Source organism: Glossina fuscipes, unplaced genomic scaffold (assembly GCF_014805625.2).
Source record: "Glossina fuscipes isolate IAEA_lab_2018 unplaced genomic scaffold, Yale_Gfus_2 308, whole genome shotgun sequence".
Taxonomy (NCBI): domain Eukaryota; kingdom Metazoa; phylum Arthropoda; class Insecta; order Diptera; family Glossinidae; genus Glossina; species Glossina fuscipes.
In genome coordinates, this window is record NW_023998651.1 from 146,173 (window position 1) to 173,629 (window position 27,457).

Consider the following 27,457-nt stretch of genomic DNA (forward strand, 5'->3'; position numbering starts at 1 on the left):
ATTGAAGTTTCCTCAATTTTGGGATTGCAAAATCTAGTATAAATCAATAGAAAACTTATTATAATAACCCAACGTTTTTATTATATATTTCAAATCTATTCTATTTTTCTTAAAATACGATTCTTGAAATCGGCAAACAGCACAACTTCACCCACGCATATTACGTTCCTTAGACATTATAAAAATGGCCCCAACCGGATATTGTTATAAACATATTATGTAAATACTAATTGAGAATATATATAAGTTAGAAAATGTGAATCGAATTATGTATGACCTTACATATAATCTTTTATGCAAATGTACTGTTCGTCCCAAGTCGAATACATCTTTTTCAGTTATTCCTTCTACTTTTTTTTTTGTTTGAGTATAGATAAATCATAATTAGAAGGATTATATTAAATTTCAGATCCGTATGTGAAAGTCTGGTTACAGTTTGGAGAAAAGCGCATTGAAAAGCGTAAAACACCTATTTTTAATTGCACGCTAAATCCAGTCTTCAATGAGTCATTCAGCTTTAATGTACCCTGGGAAAAAATAAGAGAATGTTCTTTGGATGTTATGGTCATGGATTTTGATAATATTGGACGAAATGAGTTAATTGGACGAATTTTGTTAGCTGGTAAGTGTTCTACCAATACTAATTTTCACTTATTATGGTGATAAAACAGAACGACCTACAAAATTATATAACAAATGTTAATCGCCTGCGCTTTTAAGACTTATTTTGTTTGCATCTAATTTTTAATTGAATTCCAATTGTTGCCGGACTAACAGAAAACGATGATCAAAAAAGAAAATAGTAAATAATTATATTAACAAATCCAGTTTGATCACGAATTAAAATATAACATATTCGTGTAGGTATGCCGGTCGCCCACATATTCAACATACAAAATACCGGCTATTAAGTGCTTTATGGGCCATTATTATTAGAGACAGATTTGAAGCTACGTCACATAGTAAACACACAAGTCATATTACATAGTCAATTTGCAAAATGTTCCTCATAAATAAATTTTCAGTTATTATGTAGAACCGTGCAATTGGATGTTAAAGTACATTGTGTAGTTAATTAAAATTTTCAAAACCATATTTTTTATGTAATTATTAAGAAATTGATAAGTGTGAAACATTTAGTATTGAAGCAAATGTGACGTTTAAATATTTTTATTTTACACAAACATTAAAACTCACACATTAAAATGTTTTAAAATTTAAAATGTGTTAATTTCTTCTCAAAAATATGGTATCTAATTCATACAATTTGCTGCATCCATCAATCAATGAATTAAAACCCCTTTTAATGCCTAAATTTATTAATGAATTTAAGAAATTTGATTTCTCCATAGAAAAAAGCTTTATTCTGATACGAAGCATAATAATTTTATGAGACTTATGAGTCCCATAAATGATGTCGTATGCGACATAACAACATAGCTATTTACACGATATTTTTTTTAAAAGTAAAACTTGGTTTTAATGGCAATTATACGTTTTATAACAATAACGACCAAACAATATACCCTATTGACTGGGTTGTGGATAGGGAGCGGTTTTACTTTTTTTTCTCTAGTGCCCGTATTAGTTCACTATTAATTTTTATTTTCTCTTTTAACTATATATTATTAGCATTAAACTGTAAATTTCAATTTCTTGCGGATTTCCATTAATTTGGATTTTTGGTTTGTAATGTTCAGACGGACAACTCTGGTATTAGTAAAATAATACGTAGTATACTTGCAGTTTAAATTTGAATTTTCAGATTTGGACAGGAATTGCCAAATTCCAAATTATGCAGTTAATATCGAGCAGCAGAGGAAGGCCTTCAAAATTTTTATAATCTCGAAATGTTAAAAGGAATAAGATTAATAAGTTTTAAACTAATCTGATTAAAAAAAGATAAAATATAACCACCGTTGATCGTTAATAGCTTTTAGTAGTCTATATGCGGAGGTGGCAATCTATCTTAGCACGCGTTGCATTTTGCTATTTATCATTTTTGGTATCCAGAAAATTTGTGTTTTTTTTCGGAGAAATATGTGAGAGTCATCCGTGTGAGTAGCCGAGTAGACAAAGGATCGCGACTAAAAAATCAATGGGCGTGGGTTCAAATCTCAAATGCGATAGAGTTTACAGTACAAGCGAGCATACGATCTAAGTTACGCGGAAACTTTTACATCCATACTTTGTAGGTTTATTTGTAAAACATATATACAATAAATAAATAAATATTTGCGAGTCAAATTGTCAGTGATATCTTTTTCTGGGTTCTCTAAAAACACTTCCTAAAGTAGTTCTTCCTTTACTTAGGATAAATGTATTAAGTTTGTGCATATATACGCAACATCCAGAATTAATATACCAGTCTATATACCAGTCTATACACCAGTCAATATACCAGTCTATGTACCAGTCAATATACCAATTCTAAGTTAATTTAACCCTGTCTACAGGTTTGAATAATCGAACGCCATAGAAAATTAATTCGACTATTTAAAGAACCCTTGCCGTATAAGGCCGCATTTTGAAAACCTCGTTACGTGAATAAAAGCTTTCCATACTTAATATTTGTTCACTTTCATTACGAAGACAGATGAAGAATTGTATTTGACAAAATGGCGTGCGTTATTTAATAGATAACAACATTTTAATTTTTATGTTTATAATTACTGAATACTAAGACTCCCTTCTTTGCAGCAAAGATTTATTTGTTTATTTATTATTATCTGTGCAGCAACAATAAAATATCAACCGCATAAGGTAGACGCTTAAACATATATCTTAAGCTAAACCTTAAAACTTAACTTTTACAAAGTGTTATAAAAAGTGAAGAAACACCAAAATATCTGTATACAACTATACGTACATAAAAAAAGTAAAGAGAAGAAATTATTGTTATTATTGCTAAGTTAGCCAGAGAATAAATTTTAAAACTAAAGCCTTAAAGCACTACCAACTAAGGCTTTCGGCTTTATTGAAAACTCGACCGCACTTGATATTTGAACCCACGAACCGGCGATTCTTTGTCTACTCGGCTATTCATGCGGATGACTCTCAAGAGAAAAAAAAATATAATAAAATAAAAAAGAAAAGAAAAATAAGCCTGCATATTTCTGGCATAACGGCAGATTGATGCCTGCTATATTTCGAGTTAATAGTAAAACTCGAAACTTATGCAAATATGCAAAAGTTTGGCAACGACGGGAAGGGAAGTTGAAAGGCATGCTGAAATGGAGAAAGAAACGATCAAACACCGAAGACAACGCGATAAATAACGATTCGCCCAACCGGTAGAAGCCATAATTTGAAAACACCTCTGTATTTCTCCAAAAAATGTCTATTTCCAAATTTATATCTTGGAGTAAAAAAGCTAATTTTCGATCATCAGAGAAAAATGCTCGAGCTTCAGAGCGAGATTACAAAACATTTCATCGATCGTCACGCAGCTCACTAGCGCATGGTTTAAAAATCTATAATGGGATGTTATCAAGCTCTCGCGGGCAACTGTACTTTAATGATCTTAAACTTTGTAGTAAGTCCCGCTCACAACAATCAAGCTATAGATCGAAACCGAGTTGATTTTTTGGTGCGAGTAGTTACTAGTAGAATCGAAGCTACCAGTAGAAAAATTAAGTTGAAAGTAGCCGGCAAGTAGATTCGAGATTCCTTGATCATCAAACAAAAAAAAGGTATCAATAAAAGGTATCGATGCAGAGAATATGGAAAAACTTTTTAAGGTTAACCCATTTATAAAAATGTTTTGAATTAATAAGTATCTACAGTAGTTCTGGTGTGGTTGTCGAGATTACGTTTTCCCCTCGCCCTAGATAATTTGAAGCAGTCATATGCAGACGCGCTTTTTATATATTTTTTAAAGTTTTTTGTTATTCTTATAGTAGCTAAGTATTCTACTGAACCATGTTGGATACGTTCTTGCAACGGAGTGTTGTGCAGTCGAAACAAAGCTAAGTTTACTACGTTAAAAAAAGAAGGTATTACAATTTTGGCGTTCTCACGACAGAAATAAAGGCTAGTGTTTTATAATAGAGTTTTCACAAATAAAATGCTGGTTTTACTAAAGCCTTCTTCTGGATTTGAGAAACAAAATCTAGCATATTAAGCTGGTTCTTTGAGCTAGCGTGCTTGTAATGGAAGGATAAGCATAAGGGTAAACAACGATTTACAACTTTTTCAGAAACAGCTGAAGGCGGATGAGCTCTCCGAACGGAAGGACTAGACGCCACCCTACATTTCGCAGCAAAGTGGAACAGTCTAGATAGGAACACTCATAAAACAATGTCTTACATTTTTCAAATTTGCGAGACAACACCATGATTTACTTACTTATTTCAGACAAACCCATTCTTGTTTTCATAAAAAGCCGACGAAAGTCTATCTCCCGCTTATGCATGTCAATATATGTTTACACCTATAATCTATAACCATTCAGTTTTATGAACATGGGATGAACGCCTCCTATTGAATGGGCAAAACCAAGTAAAAGTTGGCAATCAATTATTTGACATCTAAAGATTTCGGAATAGATGTTCTTTAATTGTATTATTCGATTTCGATATAGAGATTAAATGATAAACGTTATTAAAGTTATTATAAAGAGCACAAAAGGGATAAAATAGCTCATAACTTAATTTACCTTGGTTAAGTTTAGTTAAGATTGACGAGGTCCGTGGCGAAGGCCACGAGGCCTCCATATACTTTTTCGAAAAAAAAGGTTTTTTTTTTTTAATAGATACTGAAAAATTTAAGCTGCTTGCTTAAGCGCTGCGACAAGAATTCCTGTGTCAAGCCAATGTTTCTTGGAAACTGTCAGCCTAATATCTTGCCGGTTTATTTTCAATTCCTGCTTATGTTCATTTGAAAACATTTCCAAAAAAATCCATTAGTAAAGCTTCCAAAAACGAATATATGCGGTATATGTCTAAATTTTATATGCGGTTACTTCAAAAAACAATTTTTGAAAACTCACGTAGCGTAATTCAAACAAGTCTCATTTTGGCTTTAAATTTTTACTGTGTCCCTCCCTACTTCCATCCAAAAAAAATTGTCACACCATTTTCTTAGGTTGCTAAAATGGTGTTGCCCTCTAATGTTAACTTCATTTAATAAGACCGTCACATCAATTCGAGTGTTTAGCGAAAAGGCGACACCTAAGATATACCTGCGCTTTTCAAGGCGAAGATACGTCGATTAGTCTAAACCTATGTTCATATGGCGAAAAAGAGGGGATGAAATCTCAACCAATATTACCCCGCGCACATGGTAAAAACTTTTTCTGGATGAACTTCCTTGAGTCAATATAGCATAGATAACTAGGGAAACAAACTAATGAAGCATATTCAAAACCGGGTCTCACAGCACTTATTATAATCGTTTGTCAAATTTCTTCCAGCATCGCTCAGTAAAGCTCAGCATGGAGAATCTTTTCCATAATTAAGTTTCTTTCCTGTAAAAATTCAAAGAGTTATAAAATAAAAACTTTAAGATTCTTGACGGATTGTCAGCTTAGAGTTTGGAAATACGTAACATTAAGGAAGGTGATAAAGAGGTTTATTAAATTTATTTTGAACATCATTTTTATGATTCCAATGTTACCGCAATTAATACACTCCCAAGCGCTTACGTGAATCTGTTATATCTAAATTTTTGAAAATCACTCCAAGAAATATTAATGATTACAATATTATATTAATACAATAATGTAATAATTATATTAATATTATCAGTTATTTTTTTAACTTCTATGGAGGCAAATGGATTGAGTTGGCGAACATTGCATTTAAGTTTTTGGGCAACTTTCTGAGTTATTTGTTTTTAGTACATTGTTTGATCCAGAAAAAAATTGGAGAGCCCTGTAAAGGGGCTTTCTATCCCCTATTGCGGAGTCAAATAATATTCTATCCAACTTTTTGCTCTCGCTAAGGAAGGGTCTATGTAGTAGGCCCCTTTTAAGTTCAGTGTCGTCATTTGTATCGAGTGGATTCTGTCGAGTATTTTTTAGGACTATATCCGCTACAAAATGTTTGTTGTTGAATTGTATTTCGGCGTGGATGAACCAAGCTTCAGGCCAACTGCTCCAGAATCGAGATATACTGACTGTTCGTACAACTATCGGTGGTTTAATGTTGGTGTTGTTGAAAGGACTTTGGCACTGTTAAGTCGTTGAATGGTGTGTTATTTTTATTTTTACGCAAGGCAAGTTTGTTTAAAAATATATTATTGAATGCTCAAATTTATTATACAGCACGGTAAATTAAAATTTTTCTTTAGAAAATTAAAGTTTTCTTCTTTATTTTAAACAACAATCAATACAACCGTTGTTATTGAAGTTGCTGCTGAACCGCTTCGTATTACTGTTGTAGCATCTGTAGTTCTCTGCTGTTTTTGTAGTTGTAACAGCGATTAGACTTCTGCCATCTTCGAACTTTTCGTATTCGTCAGAATGGTACTTGTTACTAATATTGAATTCAAGTGGGTGGATCAATCGGCTATCCCTTGGTTAAATTATCTAATGACTATTATGTTGCTGCCATGGCTTCCAATTGATTAAGGATGCTTTTAGTATGTTTCGTCTGTAGTGCAGATAATAATTATCGCCATTGTTGAATCAGATGTACAAAGCAATATAAAATCGATTTTCTTGTCTGCTTGAAGCAATGTCGTTAATTGAAATGACTTAAGCGTTATTCCACTATTATTTGGAAACGACATTTCCATTATGATGTCCGTGTGGGCGTCAGATGTATATTTCGTTGAAAATTACACGTTTTTCTAAAAATTTCCCACGTCGTATTGTAGCTACTGAAATCACCTTCGCCGTGCCAATTTGATCTGAATGACATTTGTTCTCGCTTCGTTAGCTTTTCGCACAAAACTGATCACTCACGCTAAAATATTGGTTCGCTTTGTTTACTGCTTTTTAATATTGATTTCACAGAATTTAATAAAAATCTCCTTATCTTCCTTTTTCGTCCTTTTTCTTATAAAACTTAAAAAAAATTCAAATTCAAACTGAGACTGAAAAAAACAAAAGCTTCAAAATTTAGGAATACAATACATCATTGGAACCCTATGTAATGAAAGTTAACGACGCACTGGAGAAACCGGATAAAGCGGACTGAATTATCGAAGACAGTTTCTTAGTTCCTACGATTTAAATAACTTAGCCAGAACGCTTAGTTTGCAATTCCCCTTCAGTTTTCATGCCCTTCTCTGCAACTAGTTTTATACAATGGCCTAATAAAACTCGTCTTCCAAGCCATAGAAACATAGCCTTTATGTAAGCTATTATTGAATGTATATATTAATGGAATGCAAATGAATTCAGCGCATGAACGAAGAATCGAGAGGAGAAAAAGCTTTCTCTTCCGAAGACACAATACGTGAAAAAGTGTTGAAAAACACATGCGAATAATTATCCGGCAGGTGATCAACGTTGGATTACGTTTCAAAGACTTGAGCAAAGAGATTACTTATTCCAGATGTATTAAAGACTTCATAAGCATAAAATTTGCTCTTTAAAGAATTATATTTATTTATCCATTTACTTATACATGAAACTCAGACAAAATAAATTAACAACCGAATTCAGTTGACTTTTAGAAGTAAATCTTATAATAATTAATATTAAAAGCTAATAAGGAGTACATAAGGAGAAGTAACCAAAGAAAAAATTTGCAAAATAAGAATTGATGACACAGCTATGAAGACACCTGATTTGAAAGACTAGTTAAAATTCTTTGAAGTAACACTATGTACGTCGTCAGGGCATGATTTGAGTATACATGATGGAATGCCATCAGGCAGCGGCGCAACAATATTTTAAAGGCCTCAAACCATGTACAACGTCGTTTTCTGAAATTACAAATTTAGGCATCGAAACCGAGTTAGTGATCAGATATGGACAGTGAACAGGTAAATCAGAATTATCAGTTAAAAAATTTCGTCGGAAGTATTCAGTAAAGAGATTTAAAGTTTCAATATCATCAGAGGACTCAAAGCCATTGAAAGAAATGTGCGAGGGATAGCTGGAGAGCTTTCTTTTGGAGTTGAAAAATTTAAAAAATATCTAGGATTAACAAGCAGTAAGAATTTTACCAACTTAAGATATCTGCAATAACATTGGTTATTAAGGTAATTAAACCTATACGTTGCAGCAGAGTAGGCAGAATAGTTATAAGCAGAAAAATTTTTCGCAAATTTTTTGAAAAGTTTGTTTTTCCTATTTTTAAAATATTTAATTCTCTAGGTGTAATACATTATACAACAATGGCAATAAGGTTTCAATATTCTCAGCAGGGAAATCGAGCATAATTTGTGAGAGATGGGATTTAAACAGTAAGATATTGGTTTTATTATAATATTTAATGGAGTATTTTGGATTTGACACGTTAGAGTATATCAACAAACCATCATGCCTGAAATCAAAGGAAATACGAATAACTGGATGATACAAATTCGTAGGCAAACTAAAACGTGGACAGCGATTTACAATTATCTAGAAGTCTGCCACTACAATTAGAAGTACGGTTGCATTGAAGTAAATCCCAATCAAATAATTTATTGAAGAACACAGTAGGTCTATCAGATGTGGAAGGGAGGACCATATAGCCAAAATTATCACTATAACATCAAGTGACTTGAAGTCCGTCAACGCTATGACTATATTAGTGGGTTCAAACATTTCGCCAACGTCACAAACGGGGGCAGCATGTTTCTTCTAATTAGAGGTATCCACATTTGGGGAAATACAGGAGCAAGTTGCATATACTGTTATGTTTAGTTATGTATACTGTATTGACAAGTTATGTACACTGTATTGACAACTTTCGCCGCAATGGTAATAAATTAAACGTCGGGGGGAGTAGGAAATTCAATTGAATGGGACGAACGTGCAGGAGATAAGATAATTAGAGCACCAATGCAATCAAATCGATCCTTTCTGGAAATCTGGAAAAAATGATGAAGAAGTTCCGACGGATGTAGATCAGGCTTTAACAAAGTTTCACTGAAGGATAAACAGGAAAATTCCATCCTTACTAGTACGATGAGGTCCCTAAATTTTTGTAAATGATGGTTATTGGACCTGAAGAAACATTAGTTTCTGCACTTCTGTTATGTGTATCACGAAGCTTTATTTTCAGACTGCAATTATTTTGGTATAATAATTGTAGAGGCTGGGAGCTCTTTATTAGTTTTTTGCCACCGGCACATTACTGGGCAAGACTATGTCCGTAACCAACCCAATCGTGGTACTGGGAACAGCGTTATCGTTTTCGATTGCCAAATTCTTCACCGCTTTCCTACCTCTAGGTATGAAGGTACTAAGACATTCTTCAAATCGATTCAGGCAGGACAGATCTAAAATACTCAGTTGGTACTAACAGTTTGAAAGGTGCTATCTTGAGTTGCTTTTATCTTAAATATATATACTCTATTGCGATTAAGAGTTACAATTTTCATCAAAATATGAGCTCTGATATAATCTATATCTGCATCAGAGGCCAGCCTTGATCGATTTAGATCGATAAAGATCGATTTGCTGGGTGGGACGGCGTGAGGTGATTTCTGTGAAGATTAATGGTTGAAGATTAATGGTTGTCATGAATGACAGATCTATAGTCTGATTAGAATGAGAGAATTGTGAGATGCTGACAGGATTAACTTATTAGAACTCAGCGACAATGTAAAAGGTTATACTCATTCAATTCTTTACCGTCGCCGGATAGCTGCCTCTAGGCGAAATCCGCAAATTTTTCACCATCGTGTCCTTCGATAGATCCCGTTTCGCAATATCATTACCAATCCTGCTACAAGAAGAAACCAATTGCAAACCCGGATTCGGTGAGGACAAATTCACCTGGTCTACAGACAACAGGTCGACGGGCGGCTCTACAGGTTAATCTACTTTGTGACGGAAACTAGTATCCTATGAAAGAGTCTGGATATGGACTGGTGCTTTTGTTGATGGTCCACACGCAACACATGTTTCACAGACTTTGGCTGCAGGAGATGAGCAATTCTTGAGCGATAACTTCGACCCATTCAACAGTGCACAATCTTCAAACGCTTCCTGGCATCTATTAAATCTGGCCATTACGACCACCAGCATCTTTTTCTTTTCCGCAAACCACATCTTTGTTTGAACGAACAACTTATAAAAACCAATATCCTTACGTCCGCACTCAGAACACGACCCATGCAGCGTCGTGCTATCCACGACAGCAGCCGTTTTACCCACGAGAATTCCACACATCGACTGACCATGGCGCTCACATAATCAACAAGTCATGATCCATTGGACCCCGAGCCCATCTTATTTATGCAAGGTATTGTATAAGCATTCAGTAGACTTGATGTTGAAATAATTGAGTATAGCACCGAATTGCTGACCGATCGCAAGACAGAGAGCCCGGCGATGAATGCAATTTTCTTTTATTATTCCTGTTTTAATGGTTTTGCGGTTGTAATTGATATCGCCATCTTCACTATTAGTTTTTTCGCTGTCTTACAATAAGACAACTGACGAATGCCTCACTTTTATTGCTGCTGTAGTTATTGTTTTGCTGTTTAGTCACTAACGAACGCTCCGAATAAGATGAAAACGGAACACCCGTCTTGTTAAATTGTTCGTCAAGAAGGCAAGGCCTTCACAATTATTTGATTATAACTCGAACGTGAGTAATGACACTAGCACAATTGGAGAGACATAACTCCTTGCACGACCCTTTTTTCTACCATATTCAGTTAAATTAAAGTTGAAAACAGAAGAGGAGAAGAATTTGCAAAGCAAAAATAGCCAATATACTCGTGTTTTTTTTTTCCGATGAGTAACCATGCATCAAAAATAATAAGCTGTGTTTTATTATTATTATTATTTTAATTTTAGACTAATGAATTCAATTCTTAGACTAAAAAAAAGACATTGAGCACTAGCAACACAGGTTATCGGCTGTGTTTTATTATGTAATATCAGATTCAATTCTCTGGGTAATCACTAATCTAAAAGTCAGCTTATATTTTCGGTTGGTTTCGCATCGTGTATGTGAGCGTACAGCATTGGTCGACGATTATCGGTTTTTTGGGATCATGTAGGCGTAGCAGCTGTTAAATACGGTCTCCCATACTTGCCGAATTATACGAACGCAAAAGAGCATACGTTCAGCATTAATTTTAGCTGTTCTGAATTACCACTCGTTTTTTAGAGTGGCATTTATAAGAGAAAACAGCTGTAAATTGAGAACAAAACAAATCCCAAACAAAATTGCTTACTTTCAAACAATTTTTTAGAGCTATTTTGTGAAATAATAAAAGATTTCCAATTTTCTTCTCTTTAAGCAAATCACTTTCACCGAAAACTATGTTTGCTTTTCCTGTAATTCGCGAAACGCTCCATATATATGGATTTATTTATAACATTTCTTGATATGAAAATTTTCATTGTAATTTTTTAAAATATTTGGTGAACATTGAATTAAGCATTCTTCAATTTTTCACGATAAACGATAAAAAGGAAGGCAAATTGTGTTTGCTACATATTATACATACTATTTGGTACTGTTTCGTACATACACAGTTATACGCATACCATAGCCCTCATTCACTTAATAACACGTAATCCTTTTTATATAACGTTATATCAAGAAACTTTCAACAGAATCCGTTATTTCGTTAATCCGGTATTGATTACAGATACACAAAAAGTCCTTAAGATTTTCCTAATCTCAGTTTTGAAAAAAAGTTAGGGCTTTTATGCATTTCGTTGTGTCTGATAATATATAACATGTGGTTGTGAGCAACACCACCTTGTGTTATATGTGTTGTTAATTTCATTCACGGAAAGCATGTATTACGTTGAGAAAATTTTGGCGGCAGTCACTTAGCCTATTTTATTTAATTTGTACATTAATGGTCTCCCCTCGGTGATCAAATCCAGCCAGATCTTAATGTACGCTGACGATGTTAAATTTTTTTCTTCCTTTTCCTTGGAATCGTATTCGTATCAGCTTGACTTATATAATTTAGTTACATAGCACTCGATAAATTTTATGAAATTAAATGTAGACACATGCACAAAGCTTCTTTTCTTAAGAATACTCTTATTCAATACTGAGTATTTCATTGATTCGTACAAGATGGAAAACGTTGATCGATTTGGGGATTTATTCGAATCTTCATACACACGTTCACACAGCACATTGAGCTCGCTGTAAGTAAAACTAGGCCCGTGCTAAATTTCATTATGAGGTGGTCCAAAGAGCTTAAGCATCCTTACATGACAAAAACAGTTCTACGTGCCTTTAATTAGACAAATATTTGAATATGCCTCGGTTGTGTCTTCTTCCTATAGGTGTTATGTAGATTCAATTCAATCAAATGAAACCAAATTCTTGCAGTTTGCCCTTGGGTTGGAATTAGCTTGTCTATTTGCTTCCCTATGATAATAGGCTGCTTTTTTATCCTTACCGTCACTTGAAAAACGTAGATTAATAGCACTTTCGATTCGTCCAGATTAGTTGGGGACAAGATTTAATATCCCTAACCGCTTCTCTAGGCACTTTATTTTCATTAATCTTAATTAATGTAAATATAATTATGAGCTGTTTAACCCGTTTAGAGCTGTTTGTAGAAACCTAAACGATCTCTGTCATTTAATCTCATTATCGGATCCGTTTAAGGTCTACCCAAACAGCCTTGCTTTATGCTTAATTTGCCTAAGTTGTATTTAAACTATTAAACTGATTTGAAAATGAATTGGTGTTGTTTACTGTATGGGTTGCGAAGCTTTTGCAAGTTTGTGATGGTTTAGGGGTTTACTTGCAATTGGGTCCTGTACTGGTTGTGAGTGTGCCCCTGTGCTCGTTGTGTACATGCCTCTTTTCTTCTTTCTTATGTAATATACATGAATTATTTTATTTTTTTTTCTTTACTTTTCCTTATAGATTTTATACTAATTTTTAATATTAATTAGTACAAGATTTACTTTTAAGAGACAACCGAATTCGACTATTGATTTATTTTAGTCGATTTTCATGTGTAAGTAACTGAATAAATAAATAAATAAACACCTTTTTTATGCAAAGAAGAAAACATGAATGAAAGTAAAAACCAAAATAAAGTAAAACAAAAAATGTAGCGTTTTTCCACCAAAATTAATTGTGAAGACATACTCTGAAGTTTTTGTATGATTAAGGGATTTGCAAAAGTCAACGTACGTTTAAAGTTTTTCGATCGAAGGCAAGAGAAAAAAAATAAAAAATTATAGTGGAAAAAGTTGACAACGCTCAGAAATATTATCGCGTGTTCAACATTGGATTGAAGAGATTCCTCGATCTTTGAAAGAACTACTACAAAATTTGTGTATAAATCCTAAAATCGAAATAAAGAAAATCTAATTATTTTAATGGGAAAGTATATATCGTAATGATTGACTTTAATTACAGCGAGAGAGAGAGACAGAGACGGAGGGAAATTTGTCTTTTAAAATGAGTAAATCAAAGAGAGAAAGCTAAAAATGTATTGTACTATTAATAATTTAAGTCGTACAAACTCGTAAATTGGGAATCGCATATACCCTTTCGATGGATTATAATTAGGAAAGTAAATTTGTTCTGCAGATTCATTTTCAACTTATAATACAATGAAGGTTGCTCAAGAGTAGAATGCGATTAGTGAAAGACGATTTTGATGTTGGTATGAAATTCAAGCAGATTTTTGTTTGCATTAAATAAAATGGAAAGGATCAATTATAAAATAATAATATTAGTGAAAGATTAACCTCCATAGCAGCCAAGTTCTGTTATAAAAATCTGATAATATAAAGAAGTTTGCTGCTAAAGAATTGATCTCATCAGAAGGAGCTTTTTATATAAAAAAACAATTTTCAGTGTAAAGAAAAGGAGCGCAAAAATTTTGGTTACTCGTTCTTTGTATTTAGAAAATATTAAAAATTATAAGCTTGATTATTGATTTCCGATTTGTTGTCATGATGACTTAATCCTACATGAATATGATATCTCATTTCCTACACATGATCTATGGTTCAATGTTCTTTAATACTTGTTATAAAATAGATAAATAAAAAAGAAACATGTCAGTGTGGACACATCATTATAAAAGAAAAAAAATGTTAATAAATATTGATAAAGGATTTATATATATAACGAATGATTTTTATTATATATAAAAGTGAATAGACATGTACATGTTTACAAACATATATAATTACATACATACCAATACACATAATCAGAACTAAACAAGATAAAATAAAAGTCTTATACATTTCAATATATTAAATTTTGTATAATATGTAAAGAAAATGAAATAAAAAGATTTTTTTTTATATATATGATAAGAATTTAGCTTAGGGGTCCTTAGACCCGGGATCTCCCATAGACATCATGAGCCGGAGGAGAAAATATGCCCTTTCGGTAAAATAAATTTCATCCACCGGTCTATTCATGCAAGGGTTAAGTACTTGCTACTCTTTTAAGTGGATATGTCTGAGGAATATCCATGAGACAAAATGTAAACACAGATTAAAAGAACATATCTTTATTTTCATATTCATGATTTTTGGATTCATTTATACAGAACTCTGTTGTCTTCTGTTTTAAGTGAAGACGCATGAGTTCGGGAACTGAGTAAAGACACCTTGGAATTGTTGATCTTTTGCCATATTGTCATTATAAAACCACTATTTTTCCCAGTTTATTTACACCTTTTTGTATCGAAAATTTATTTTGGGATGTCTGACATGGTGCAATATTTGGCATTGGCGGGTTCATTTGCAAATAGCTTTGAAACTATTGTCGTGAATTCGGGTTCAAGCCATCCACTGTTTGCTATAAATTGCAATTAAGATAAAGAGGTAGTGCTCTGTGCGAATTCGAGAAAAGAAGCATAATTTTATTTCATTCAATTTAATATTTGCTCTCTTCTTTTTACGCAGTTGGCGTATTTCATTTTTTACAATTTATTTTTGATACAAATTTACATATATATGTTTCTGGAGTTTATTAATAATGCATTATATTTTTGTTTTATAATAGGTTATAACGAGTCTTCTTGGGCAAGGTAACTACAGTCACTCCAGGATTCCTTCCAAGACAATTTGAAGAAAACAAAATGTTTTGGACATTCGGTTATGACCTTATGTTCCTTTTATTTGTGTAAGAGATTACAAGCGATTTGTAGAGGGATAAGAGGAAATTAGCGAGGTGACCCGACTTTCTGTTGTAGCTTTTATGACCGGTTTTACCCACACGTGGTTAGGGATTTTCCTTGTACTATCGCGGATTACTACCAAAAAACGGATACGTTGTTTGTATCATAGCTGCCTTGGCTCCCTGGGCCAAGGGTTTGTCTCTGGTTGGCTATTCGAATGTAGGAATAAGAAAAAGATGTGCCTCAGTCCTTCAGGGATGGCGACTAACAGCTAGCCAGCACATCCCCTATCTGTAAAGTCAGTAGTCCTAAAAGGTCTTTCAGGGATGGCAACAAACAGCTAGCCAGCACATTCCCTATCTCTAAAGTCAGTAGTCCTAAAAGGTCCTTCAGGGATGGCGACTAACAGGTAGCCAGCACATCCCCTATCCGTAAATTCAGAAAACTACTCTTAAAGGTCAATTCGTCAAATTGTCCGTGAACACTTACCTTAGGCGGCTATGACACAATTGAAAGATTTCGTGTGACGCGGCGCTCTTTTATACACGAAGTCGCGCTCGCTTGTTCCATTATATACGTGTACTAGGCTATGTGCGTTTAAATGTGTATTGAGATAATGTACTTATACGTTTGCTTAGTTTAGGTTGGCTTCGACGTGTTTGACAGACTTACTGCCGCAACCTCAGTTTCGACTTGCATGAAATTACCTATACATAACTTAGCACTAATACTCTCTTACGTGCCAACTTATGTCAATCCTATTGCTATGCTTGTTCATACGCCTAACTTTGTGCTTGTTCTATTGCCCTGCTCAACATGCATTTGTATAGTGTTGACCCAGGTACCAAATCGCGTGATTTGTTAACCGTTAAGTATGTGAGTGCTAGACTCGCTATGCTTGCTTGTATGCTTATTCTTCTGTTCGTTTCACCGTCATTGCTGCTCTAGGGACCAAATCGCCTGATTTGTTAACCGTTAGGTATGTGTTCACAATGTGCTTAGTTTTTTTCTTTATAAGTTTGTGCTATCAATTATCATTTCTGTGTACATTTTTTCCGACATGTTATGTGTGTCTATACTATGTCTTATACAGTTATGTATGTGATCTTTCAAATATATTTGTATAAGGTTGCAGATGTTACATGTGAATACCTGGAACACATATCTGAATGTGTCGCTTATGGGTTTGTTTTAGCGGGCAGAAGCTGATCATGTTCAGTAAAAAGACATGTAAACGGACAAATCGAACTGACTGGTCGATGTCTAGGGGTAAACATTTAAGCAGACGGACTTGTTATTAGTAAGGAAGCAAAACGCTTCCTTACAACCTTTACAACAAACATTTAAATTATAAATATCTATACACTATATATATTACTTATATCATATTATATTGTCAATCCACTGAATAACACTATCACTATATATATTTTACCACAGTTGATTCACTTAATTTCGTTTGTAACACTTAATTTTAATTCGTAATAATTCAATTCAAAATTACTTCAATTTAGTTCAATAGCGACTAACGAACGAATATGGCGAGGAGAGCCGTGCTAATCAGTCAGAATTGCTCAATAGCAGTTTGGCGCAATATATATTATGCCAAAAAAACTTCCACATTCTTGATACACCTGCTGTTACGTCGTCTAATTCTATATTACATAAGGAGTATATTAACATTTATCTGGAACTTGTTCCAGAATTTCAAACAATGTAAAAAACTTTATAGATCTAAAAAATTGAGACCGTACGCTCTAACCGAATTACCGCTAGATGATTCAAAACGAACATTTCACCAATTAAGTCCAAGACTCAACCCCCTTAATAACATCACTGCGCAAAAATAAGAAAATTCAGGGCAACAAACAAGACTCGCTTGATACTTTGAACCAAAAATCTGAGTCAAATAAGCAAACTAAAATAACTATACAGGCCACATCATCACAATTGCCTGGCAATAAGCATATCAATTTTAATGTTACAATCCATTATTAATTATTAATACTGAAGGTGTGGACGCTTCCCCCGTATCACTTTCGATACACTCTAGGCCACTTGCTAATCATTTAGATCATGATTTGAGTCCAGATAAAGTGTCAATGTTATTTCCAGTTGACATTTAAAGTTTAGTGGCAATGAAAGTGAAGGTTTGACAGATGGTAATTTTCAGTCTCGAACTCAATTTTTAACTATGCAAAAGCTGTATTACGATGCGATCTTCAAATTGAGCGATCGACTTAAAATTCCTAGCCTGATATGGAACTATTAGAAATTCTGAAAAGGAATTCACGTCCGGAATTTCGTAAGCAGCTCTTGCATGACAAGTGCGGTTAAGACAATTTTTGTTGAGGCATGAGTTGCTGGATGGGGAATTAAATAGCTCTAGATTCTCAGGATTCAATGTTCGCAAAGTTTCGAAAATTGAAGGGGATGAACCAAATGATGATAAGATCGATGAAATCAAAACATTAACATGTTCGAGATGCTCAACAAATGCCGATGATTTCAAAGACTGCCTAGCAGATAAGCATACATTTTGTTAAACATTTTGAGACCAAATTGACCTAAATATAACAAATCTTCAAAAAAGCTTCAGTAACAGGTCTCTGGGTCATCCGAGACCAGCAAAGAGAGCTCGAAAGTTTTAATGAATGGTGGTGATAATTCAATTAGATAATTTTATAGTGCGTGCCAAAAATTTCCTTACATAGTTCTCAAACTTTATCATGTGCAATTACTTGAATATAATGAAATGAACGCCAAAATTTTTAATGAAACTTTGTCTGCTCCTTCAATTTATAACAAATCTAAACGATCCATCACTTAATTAAATCGCTTCGAGAAATTGGTTTTAAATATTAGAAAGTTATTCTGTGCCTCTATCCTTTCCGATGTTTGTCCAAATGATAAGGATCTTTAGGGTCGATTGACTATATGGTTGCTGAAATTGATAGGTTTCAGCTTCTTAATCGAACATTGAAAAGGTACACGTAGAGGTACACGTTGTGCCCGATTCATTGTATCGCGTTCTTACCGAAGACCTCGAAATGAATAGTTCACAAATGTATAAATGATTCTTAGAAGAATTAACGTACTGTATAGAAATAGATTTGACTTCCGTTGCGTTTCAATCCCCGCATAAAGTGTCTTTAAGGTATCGTCGTCAATTCAAGATGAAACAGTGACTTGATTCAATACGATTTCATTTGCAAACGGATCGAATACGCTGGAGATGCGGTTTAAGAGCAAAATTCATGGAAATTATAGGTTCTATCAGATCTTACAGCTAAGTTAATCAAACTTGCTCAGGAGCATCCATTAAGTGCCCACGGAGATATAGCCAAGACTATTTATCGCTGAAAAACATTTACTTATTGGCCGAAAATGGTTAAGCAAATTTCATATTTTGTTTCTTCCTGTGATGTCTGAAAGCAGCTTTTTACAAGGCCCTTCTTTTTTTAAGGATTGACAAAAAGCAAGAGTTGATTAGAGAACAGGTCCGCAATAACATTAGGAAAGCCTATACTCAATATGCTACCACCTACAAATTACATTTACGTCCCCTAACATATAACATTGAGCAAGCGGTAGTTAAAAAAAAACTTTTAAATCCATTTTTTTTTAATCGTTGATCAAAGAGTAATAGTGCTTAAAGTTTCTAATTTTTGCCAAGAAAAAAAATGGTGTGAGGAATTGAAAGAAAAAGCAGGATGTCAGGGATGAACATCGTAAAATGAAAGAAGATAAGAAAAATTCGTATGGAAAAAAAAAGATGATGTTGCAAAAAAAAGTGTAAAAAAATTTAACGTACAAAAGAGACTATTAAATTTAAGTGGTCTCGAAAGAATAAAAATTATTGACGTTACCAAGAAAACGCAAAAAATTAAATCACAGAAACGAAACAAATAAAAACAAGGATTATTCTAAGCTCACCAAAAATGACGTTAACCGAAGAAAAAGTACATACAATGGAGCGCTAAGGCTTCAGCTGTTTATTAGCTAAAATGATTTCATCAAAAATAAGATTCTTCTACCACAAATATAAGAATACAAGTTTAACAAAAAAAATTTGTAGTTATCCTTGTGAATAAATGCCACTTATCGTTTTAATGATATCATAAAACTGCAGACAATATTTATTTTATTTGATCGGAAAAAAGGAAATTATAAACCTAAACAAAAGTGTGAGACAAGTGTAGAGTAATTATTTCTTTCTGATCGTAATGTAATGACAATTTAAAAATGAAAACATAAAAATTTGTCAAATTAATTAAGAATGCTGACCGATCCTTGTGCTGTCGGCTTGGATTGATATCAACATCATATGGAATATTTTTTTCTGTTTGAAGAAGCGGCCACTTTGCAATAGTTAAGACACCCGAAAAATTATCGACCAAAAAAACATGTAATCATCAATTTGTGATATAAAGAAAACCAAACCATGAGTAATCGATTAAGGACGAAACGATATTTTGTGGCTTTGTCATTCAAACCTAGTGAAAGATTTTTCGATATTAAGTGAAGAGAATTTATAAACAAGAAAAAGCTTGAAATTTTTGCCTGTAAGGAAAAAACAATACAAAAGAAAGCTTTTGTATTTAATTTTCATTTAAAATGTACATTAATTTTGATCAGTAACGCAACGATAATTTCTCCTTCTCTCTCTCTCCAGCTACAATGTACATATATACATAACGCTACAATCATTGCCTGTATTTGGATGAGTAGAACTGGATGACTTTATAAATTTGTTTTTATAAATTAAGTATTGTATCGCAGCGAATTCAGCAAATAAATAGGTTTTCTTTTTTGTTTATATGTTGTTAGCAATAAGTTATATTTGGATAATTTTCTGTTTACAAATAATTGATTAAGAAGTATATTATGTGGTTTTATTTTTTTAGTAAAATTATTTCAGATATAAAAAATATGAAAATATTAAAATAATAATATTAAAATAATAATAAGTTACCCAAGAATATGCGGTATTTAAGACGTATTAGTTCTTATCTATATTATAGATCGTTGTTTGCTTATACCTTGTTGAAACTTTGAATGAGGAAAAACCAAAGTTAAGCAGACGTCAAGTTTTTGGTTGCAAAGCTTATATTCAGATCCCTAGTCAACAAAAGAAAAAATTCGATGCGTGCAGCTAGAAGTTCATAATGATTGCTTCACACACGTTATTATTTATGCGGAAAGCTTGTCTTCCTTATGTTTCTACACAAAAAAGAAATTTCTCGTCAATATCATGAGACAAGAGGAAAAGGGATATATCTGTAGTAATGGCGATATTGGAAGTGAGGATGCAAATAAGCAAGATGTTGTGAATATTATTAAACAAGATGCTGACGCTGTGGATGACGCTGCGTCTCATGATGAAAACGACATTGGCGAAATGAATAATCTCTTGAAAATAATGAACCGTAATGACTTAATAAAACGAAGTGATAGGATTCAAAATCCTTCTGTGTAATTATGGGTCAACAACCGTGTATCTACAATGCCTCAAACCATTTTTGGTAGGGAAGATTTCTCAAAGTGGTTGAAGACCATTGCGGATGGCCTGAACCTTATCCATTATATAACCTAAATTTTACATAAATTTGTAAAGTGAAAGCGTGATTCTATAATAACTTGAGCAAAAAGCAAATTCTGTTTAGTACAATCCGAACCGAGGCATGGATGGGAGAATTCCCATTACCAAGAAATTTTTTGCATATACGAATTCTATTGCTAGATTTTGAGTTCGAAAATTTATCACGCTATTTTAATTTTAATTATTGTATTAGTATTACTGAATACATCTTCACTTTTCCAACGATATATTAAGTATTTTATCAACTTAGTTGTCTCTATTTAGGTTAATGTTTGCAAGTTTCTTAACAGATAAAGTGCTTTATCGGCGGGATGTCTCTGGGCGTGTCGAAGTGAAAAATAAGGAGAGGAAAACAAGTAGTTGTGTCAACTCCGTATAGTTAATATCAGTTCGTAGGAGGTAGACTAGCGTTACGCGAATCCGTCAAGGTGTGCTGGCATTTATTCGAAGGAAAAGATGTAATGTTATGTTAGACGGTTATTTTAAAAATTAAATACTTCAAGAAATGTTCATGGAAAGTTTTACATAAATTCAGGCTTTGCATATTTGAATTGGCTTGTAAATAGGAATTTCATGTGCTGTTTAAAGAAAGTAAGATTTGCAAGTCTTTCTTTAGATTATCATAGAAGTTATACGCAACAAGGCTAAAGGTGATCCGGCCTGAGAACATGCGAGTTTTATTCGCGCATAAAAGTCCTTATTAATTGCTTAGAAATGTATGTTCGAAAATTTTCTGAAGGGCTTTCTTTATTTCCTTAAAAAAATCAACTTCAGCCCAAAGCCCATAGTTTTTTTTTTTTGTCTAAATACCCCATATTCACTCGGTAATAGAATTATTCAATCTTTCTAAGTCATTTTTATTAGTTTTTAATCAACTTTACGCTTCGACCAACAAAAATATTATATAAGAGGAAGAAAATAAAACGCTGTTACTTTTGAAGTAAAAATAATCTAGTAACATAAACGTGTCCAATACAAAAACACGGCAATTCCACAGATATGAGTAAGTGATAAAAGCGTTGACCAAGAGTCTTGAGTTAGCTTTGGCCAAATATAACAAAAGATCTACAAACTCGTACACTTGGATTTTGAGTAAGGGATAAAAAAGGACATCAAGGAAATCTTCAATTAAATTACGTTGTTGCAAAAATCGCATATATAACGAAACAAATCTTCATTCAAACTGCCTAGAGAAAAATAAATTTCCTAGAATGTTGGGAAATCGATAAAACCAGATAAAAGTCCTTGATGTTTTACCTGACGGTCTCGTAGCATAAAAACAACTTACGCAGCCGGTGACTAACAAGCAGAGTGACAAAAATTCCCAGGAAATCTGATATCTAAAAGCGATTAGCAAGAATAGCGACAGAAGAGGTAATTTTTAAGGCAAACAAAGTTTAAAAAGAGAAAGAAGGTTGAAGAGAAAAAGGAGATTGAACAGAGAGTGTGAATGCACTCAATAGTGCACTCAGAAGTGTTCTGAAATCCTAAAATTCTAGTTTCTGTAGAGACGCTTTTTTAAATTTTGTAAATAAAATTAAGGTCACTCATAACCCAATAGTATGAACCCAAATTTGGGAATGTTACGAAAACACATAAAATCGAAACGACATTTTAAGTAACATTGTGCGAACTTCCTTATACTTTAGTTGGATATCACCTCATTGGCAGTTTATTTTGTTCTAAGTATGCAAGGAATGTGCCCAATGCTTTGTGGTTTTATTTTTAGCGGAAGTAAAAAATCAAAACAGGCGAGAGCAAGATGGATCTAGTAAAAGTACACATTTGTGAAAGCATCTGGCAAAAGTAAAAAGAGATAAAATTCTTCAATTAGATGACACTTCAAAATAGAGGAAAACAAAGACAAATCAGTTACTTTTCATAAGTTACGTTAAAAATCGATGAGTAACAACAAGCGTCCAAAAAAGTTTAAATTGTAAACAAAAACGAAAACATTGAAACAACAAAGTAATCATTACGATTCATAATTAGACACTTTTGAACAAGCTCTTGGTAATTCCAGTCGCCCAAACACATTATATACGTAGCGTTTTTCCGATTTATATTGACTTACTAAGGCGACTCAAAAACGTTATATATGTGATGCTTTTGAATGATGTAAATAAACTATGCACGGTGCATATAAAAAATTATATTAACGAAAAATATGTTTTGAAACAATGGCGATATCGAGGACATGTTTGAGGGATACTGAATTGTCGGCTTTGCCAGCTATAATATCTTTCCTTATTTCTAAAAAATGTTTATGAGCTGTATGTCATAATATTTTAGTATCTATTCCGCCCATTTTTTTCAGGAAGGATGTTTACTCAAAACTTTAAGCTTGTATCTATTACAGGTCACAAATTACAATAATGTCAATCGTGGGTGGATCGTGCCCGCTTTCAAAATTTACATATGACCAATAATGAAGAATATATGCCATGCTTCAGTTTTCAATCTGAGTATTTGCGAACGTGTTTAAAAACAGCAGATGAACTTGGCTCAGAATATTACATATACCGTAAGGTATGTTACAAGGTTGCAAAAAAATTTAATGACTTCCCACAATAGTGAATATGAAAAATGCTGTTGTATGTGCTTTTATATTGACAATTTAATGATTTGGAAAAAACCAAAGTGGTTTCTATTTTTAGTATCAAACAGAAACTGTTACATTCATTAATTTGAAAGGAGTTTTGGTAAATATACAGTTTTAATAAGAAAAAATTCAGAAGTTCTGTTTTCAAAATATTTTCGTCAGTTTATTATTATTTTTTCCAAATGTTTTGCAGCATATTTTTTGGTGTCGTCATAGAAAAGAACTCACACAGATTAAAATAGCAGCGTGAAAAAATTCTTGAACAAAGAAGAGGAGGAGAACAGGAAGAAGTATTTTTATAAATATTTTAGTTCAAATTTAATCGAACACAATAGTTATGGTAGAAGTGTTGTTATCGCCGGTGCCACAATCGTACTCCACATAGTGTCCAACACGTCCCTTTGTTAATAGAACGCCCTATCCTTTATGTTGGGGTTACTTAGTCACGAGCTGTTATGGAAGCACGATGTTGTCGATAAAAAAGTGTTAAGTAAACGTAAGAAAATAAAAATTTGATTGCAATTAATAAACAAACTAACGTAATTAACTAGTAATTACTGATTAATATAAATGTACTCTATGTTAAAAAATTAAAAGTGTTACCGAACTTATAATAAACATTGACATTCAATTCAAAAATTGAGCTCTTTAGTTAATACAATACGTTTATGGAGATTTACAACAAACGGCAATATATTGGTTTTGTTATGGTGTTAAGAATGAGACTGGTGCTTCGTTACTCACATCTATATTTGATATTTCAAAGCTAGTTGATGGCATTAGAGATAATTTAAATTTTTTTTTTGTGATTCCACACAGGATTGAGTTTTGGAGGAGACTAACTGTAGTTTCATTTTGATTAAACCATAACCACTTTTTGCCCTTTCTTTAGAATGGACTTTCCTGAATTTTCGACGTACAACTCATTTCCTAAATATTAAGGTAATTCAGACTGGCACTTCATGTTGCCTTAAGACGTAATAGTTCTAAGCTCTTATTCATTATTCTGGGCAAACTTTTTTGTCGCGTTTCTTCATTTATTTTCATAAAATGTAAAGTATTATTACCATCAAGTTATTAATAACACATTAAAATGTTGCATATCAAGCACATTTGTTGAAAAGTTTTGTTATTTGTGCAAAAGACCATAAATTTTTTAGCGCACTTGCACATCTCAAGAGATCTAACAAAAATTAAAAAACAACATGTGAAGATATTCCGCATAACGTTTGTGATGTTTCTAAGAATAATGAAAAGAATTGCAAAGCAATTACATGCTCTTTAACGTCATGTTTCAATATAACACTATAGAAAATTAAGTACAATGAGATGAGAAAACACAAATGCGGAAACCCAAAACAGATTTCCCTCTTTCTAAAATTTGAAAATACTTTCGATATTCTATCATTAAGTTTAAAATATATACAACCGCCGTTTTTGTTACACAAATACATTTCACCGGCTTCAAATGTGTACGATTTTCCACAAAGGCAAATATATATTTCCTGGCCGTTTTAAAATCTGACGTTTGCAGTCACATCATAATAACCTCAAAAAAAAATTTTTTTTTATTCTATTTTCTTTTTGATAAGATATATATACATACATACATATATATGCCTTTTTTCAACCTTTTTTATGTGGCTTTCATTTATGTAAAAACATTCATGTAAAAGTAAAGCCACGTGAAAAAGCGGACTTCTGTATCTATCTACATATAAAGTTATACAATTATGTAATATGTAATGTATATTAAATTGAATAGGTAAAAACGGATCGGGTGCCTCTGAGACCAAACATTGGCAGGACATGATTTCGAAACCACGACAAACTATTGTTCAATGGCATCGCTTGAAGCCGGAATAAGGAAATGCTACCCACATATGTACCTGTGCACCCCATTTGAACGGCGAAAACTGCAGATTCATGTAGATCAATAAATATGTTGTTATATCAAAAAGAAGCCTGAAACAAACCAACACGGATCAGTTTTGTCATTACCATGTGCATATATGTATGTAACAATAATTTCAAAGAATTTAATAGTTTGCGCTTGTGCAACATAATTATACATATATCACACAAACACAAAACCACACAAACGAACAAGTTTATGTACATTAACTAAATTGGGAGTTATCACGTTTTGAATAAAAAAAAATATAATTTGTGTTTATATAAAAAATTTAAAAAGAACAATATTAAATAATAACGAAGAAGTTTTGGTTTTGGCGACGTTCAACGTTCGATACCCGCTAAACACGCATTCACATCTCTAAACTGTATCAATCTGATTCTTTTGAACCATGTAATGCAGATTACATCGCGGACATATAGAGACATAACAGTTAGATAAATAAATAACATTACAGTGCACCAGAATAATCATCGTTTTTTGTTCCGTCATTTTAAATACTAACTATTCTATTCGCGTGTTTTCTATAAATACCAAAGTTCATAGAAATGTGTACAAATATGTTCTCCTCAAGACAACCTATACGTAGATAAATGTGCATGTTCTTAACAAATGATGTTCAAAATTTAACTGGAAATAGAGTCAAGAATGAATGCAGCAAGCTTCATATAGCAAGTTGTGCGGCGACGTGGGCCTCTAGTCCGTGTAAACGGACAGTGAAACACATTTTTCACGAGTTTCGAGAACGCAAATCACGCTACCCTGTAAAGACGTTCAAAATAGTCGGCGAGTTCTTTATTTAAATTTTAGTTGCTTGTTGGCGTACAATAGAGAAAATGTACCCCATCTACCCACAGCCTACATTTCTATTATAGTAATGCAAACTAATTCAAATATCTGGAATGTGAAAGCAAAAGTTCATATTTTGCTTGTGCATGAACTAGTTTAGTTACTTAGTTGCTGAGTTGTGAATTAAGTTCAAAAGAAATAGCCTATTCAAAGAAGTTTTTGCAAAGAGATATTCGAAACTTACTTTTCTTTTCAACACCAGAAAGTCGTAACTACTTTACGTCAAAAAATTATACCGGCAATTTTTGTTAGCTTTATAGAGATATACGTTTTGTTATAAGATGTCACTTATTAGGGGATTTAATAAATACTTATGATCCGTCGTAAAGGGTAAAGCTTTCTTTCCAGATCCTTTTTATTTGAGATCTTGAAGCCTTATTTACAGGATTCAAATTAATTTAATATCTTTCTTAGTAAAATTCCAGCCAAGACTGAAAAATAATTCCAAGAATTCGCTAGAAGCAATCAAAATGTCAGCTCTGTGCGATACATGTTCTTCTGTATTTATTTAATAGATATTGATGTCTACTACTAGGTAACATTTCGCTTACCATTGGAGAAATGCCTGCAAAAAGTTTTTATTTATAACTTCGATTTTCGAAAAACTAAATAAACAAATTTCGCGCTGAAGAAAAGTACGTATGCGTTATCGACTATGTGACGAACGCATTCAGGTATTAACGAAAGATAGAATTATTATATTTCTGCCCTTTCTTACGGCAAGAAACCTGCCTTAAGCCTGCTACGATCGCTTATTAGTTATGATAGCTGTATTTGAATAAGTGATTTCACCTGTTTCAGGGTAAACAATAGGGAATAAACAAGAAGATCGCTAAAATTTTCTGTATCAAAGTATATTTTAATTTTTCTTAATATACGCTTTATCAAGCTCGTGATTTTCATTGCTTTATTAATAATATACTAGAAGGTGTATATTTCCATCATCTTAAATTCCCATTTATCACCATTTGCAAAATTCGTATAAAGCAAACATACGTAAATACGTGATTCTAGGTTTTCTTACTTAAAGATTTTCTGTGTGGATGTCTTCAAATTTTTGTGAAAACATTTTCATGAGTAAATCCGATGTCCGCAAGAATATTGAAAGAAACCACTTTAATTTTTTCACCACCATAACTACGAATTATAAACTAGAACTTAGTAACCGCTCTTAGGAATTTTTCAGCTTAGCGCAGAAGCAGTGAATTGAGATTCATTATTGTATCCGTTTAAGTATATTTTCCTGCCCACCCATCTGCCTGTATGATGTCTGCCAATATAATTTTCGGGATGTTACGAT

General features: G+C 33.0%; 1 protein-coding gene across 10 annotated transcripts in view; it reads left to right on the forward strand.

The window, feature by feature from the left end:
• Positions 1–27,326, forward strand: part of LOC119643021 (synaptotagmin-7) — a 68,075-nt gene extending 40,749 nt beyond the window's left edge. For 9 of the 10 annotated variants that reach the window (XM_038042377.1, XM_038042382.1, XM_038042379.1 and 6 more), the window contains 2 exons: positions 410–622; positions 25,159–25,259. In XM_038042377.1, the coding sequence (XP_037898305.1) occupies positions 410–622; positions 25,159–25,259 (314 nt within the window). Of the gene's footprint in view, positions 1–409; positions 623–25,158 lie in introns of all 10 variants that reach the window. The other variant, XM_038042373.1, reaches the window with a different exon arrangement.
• The last annotated feature ends 131 nt before the right edge of the window (positions 27,327–27,457 follow it).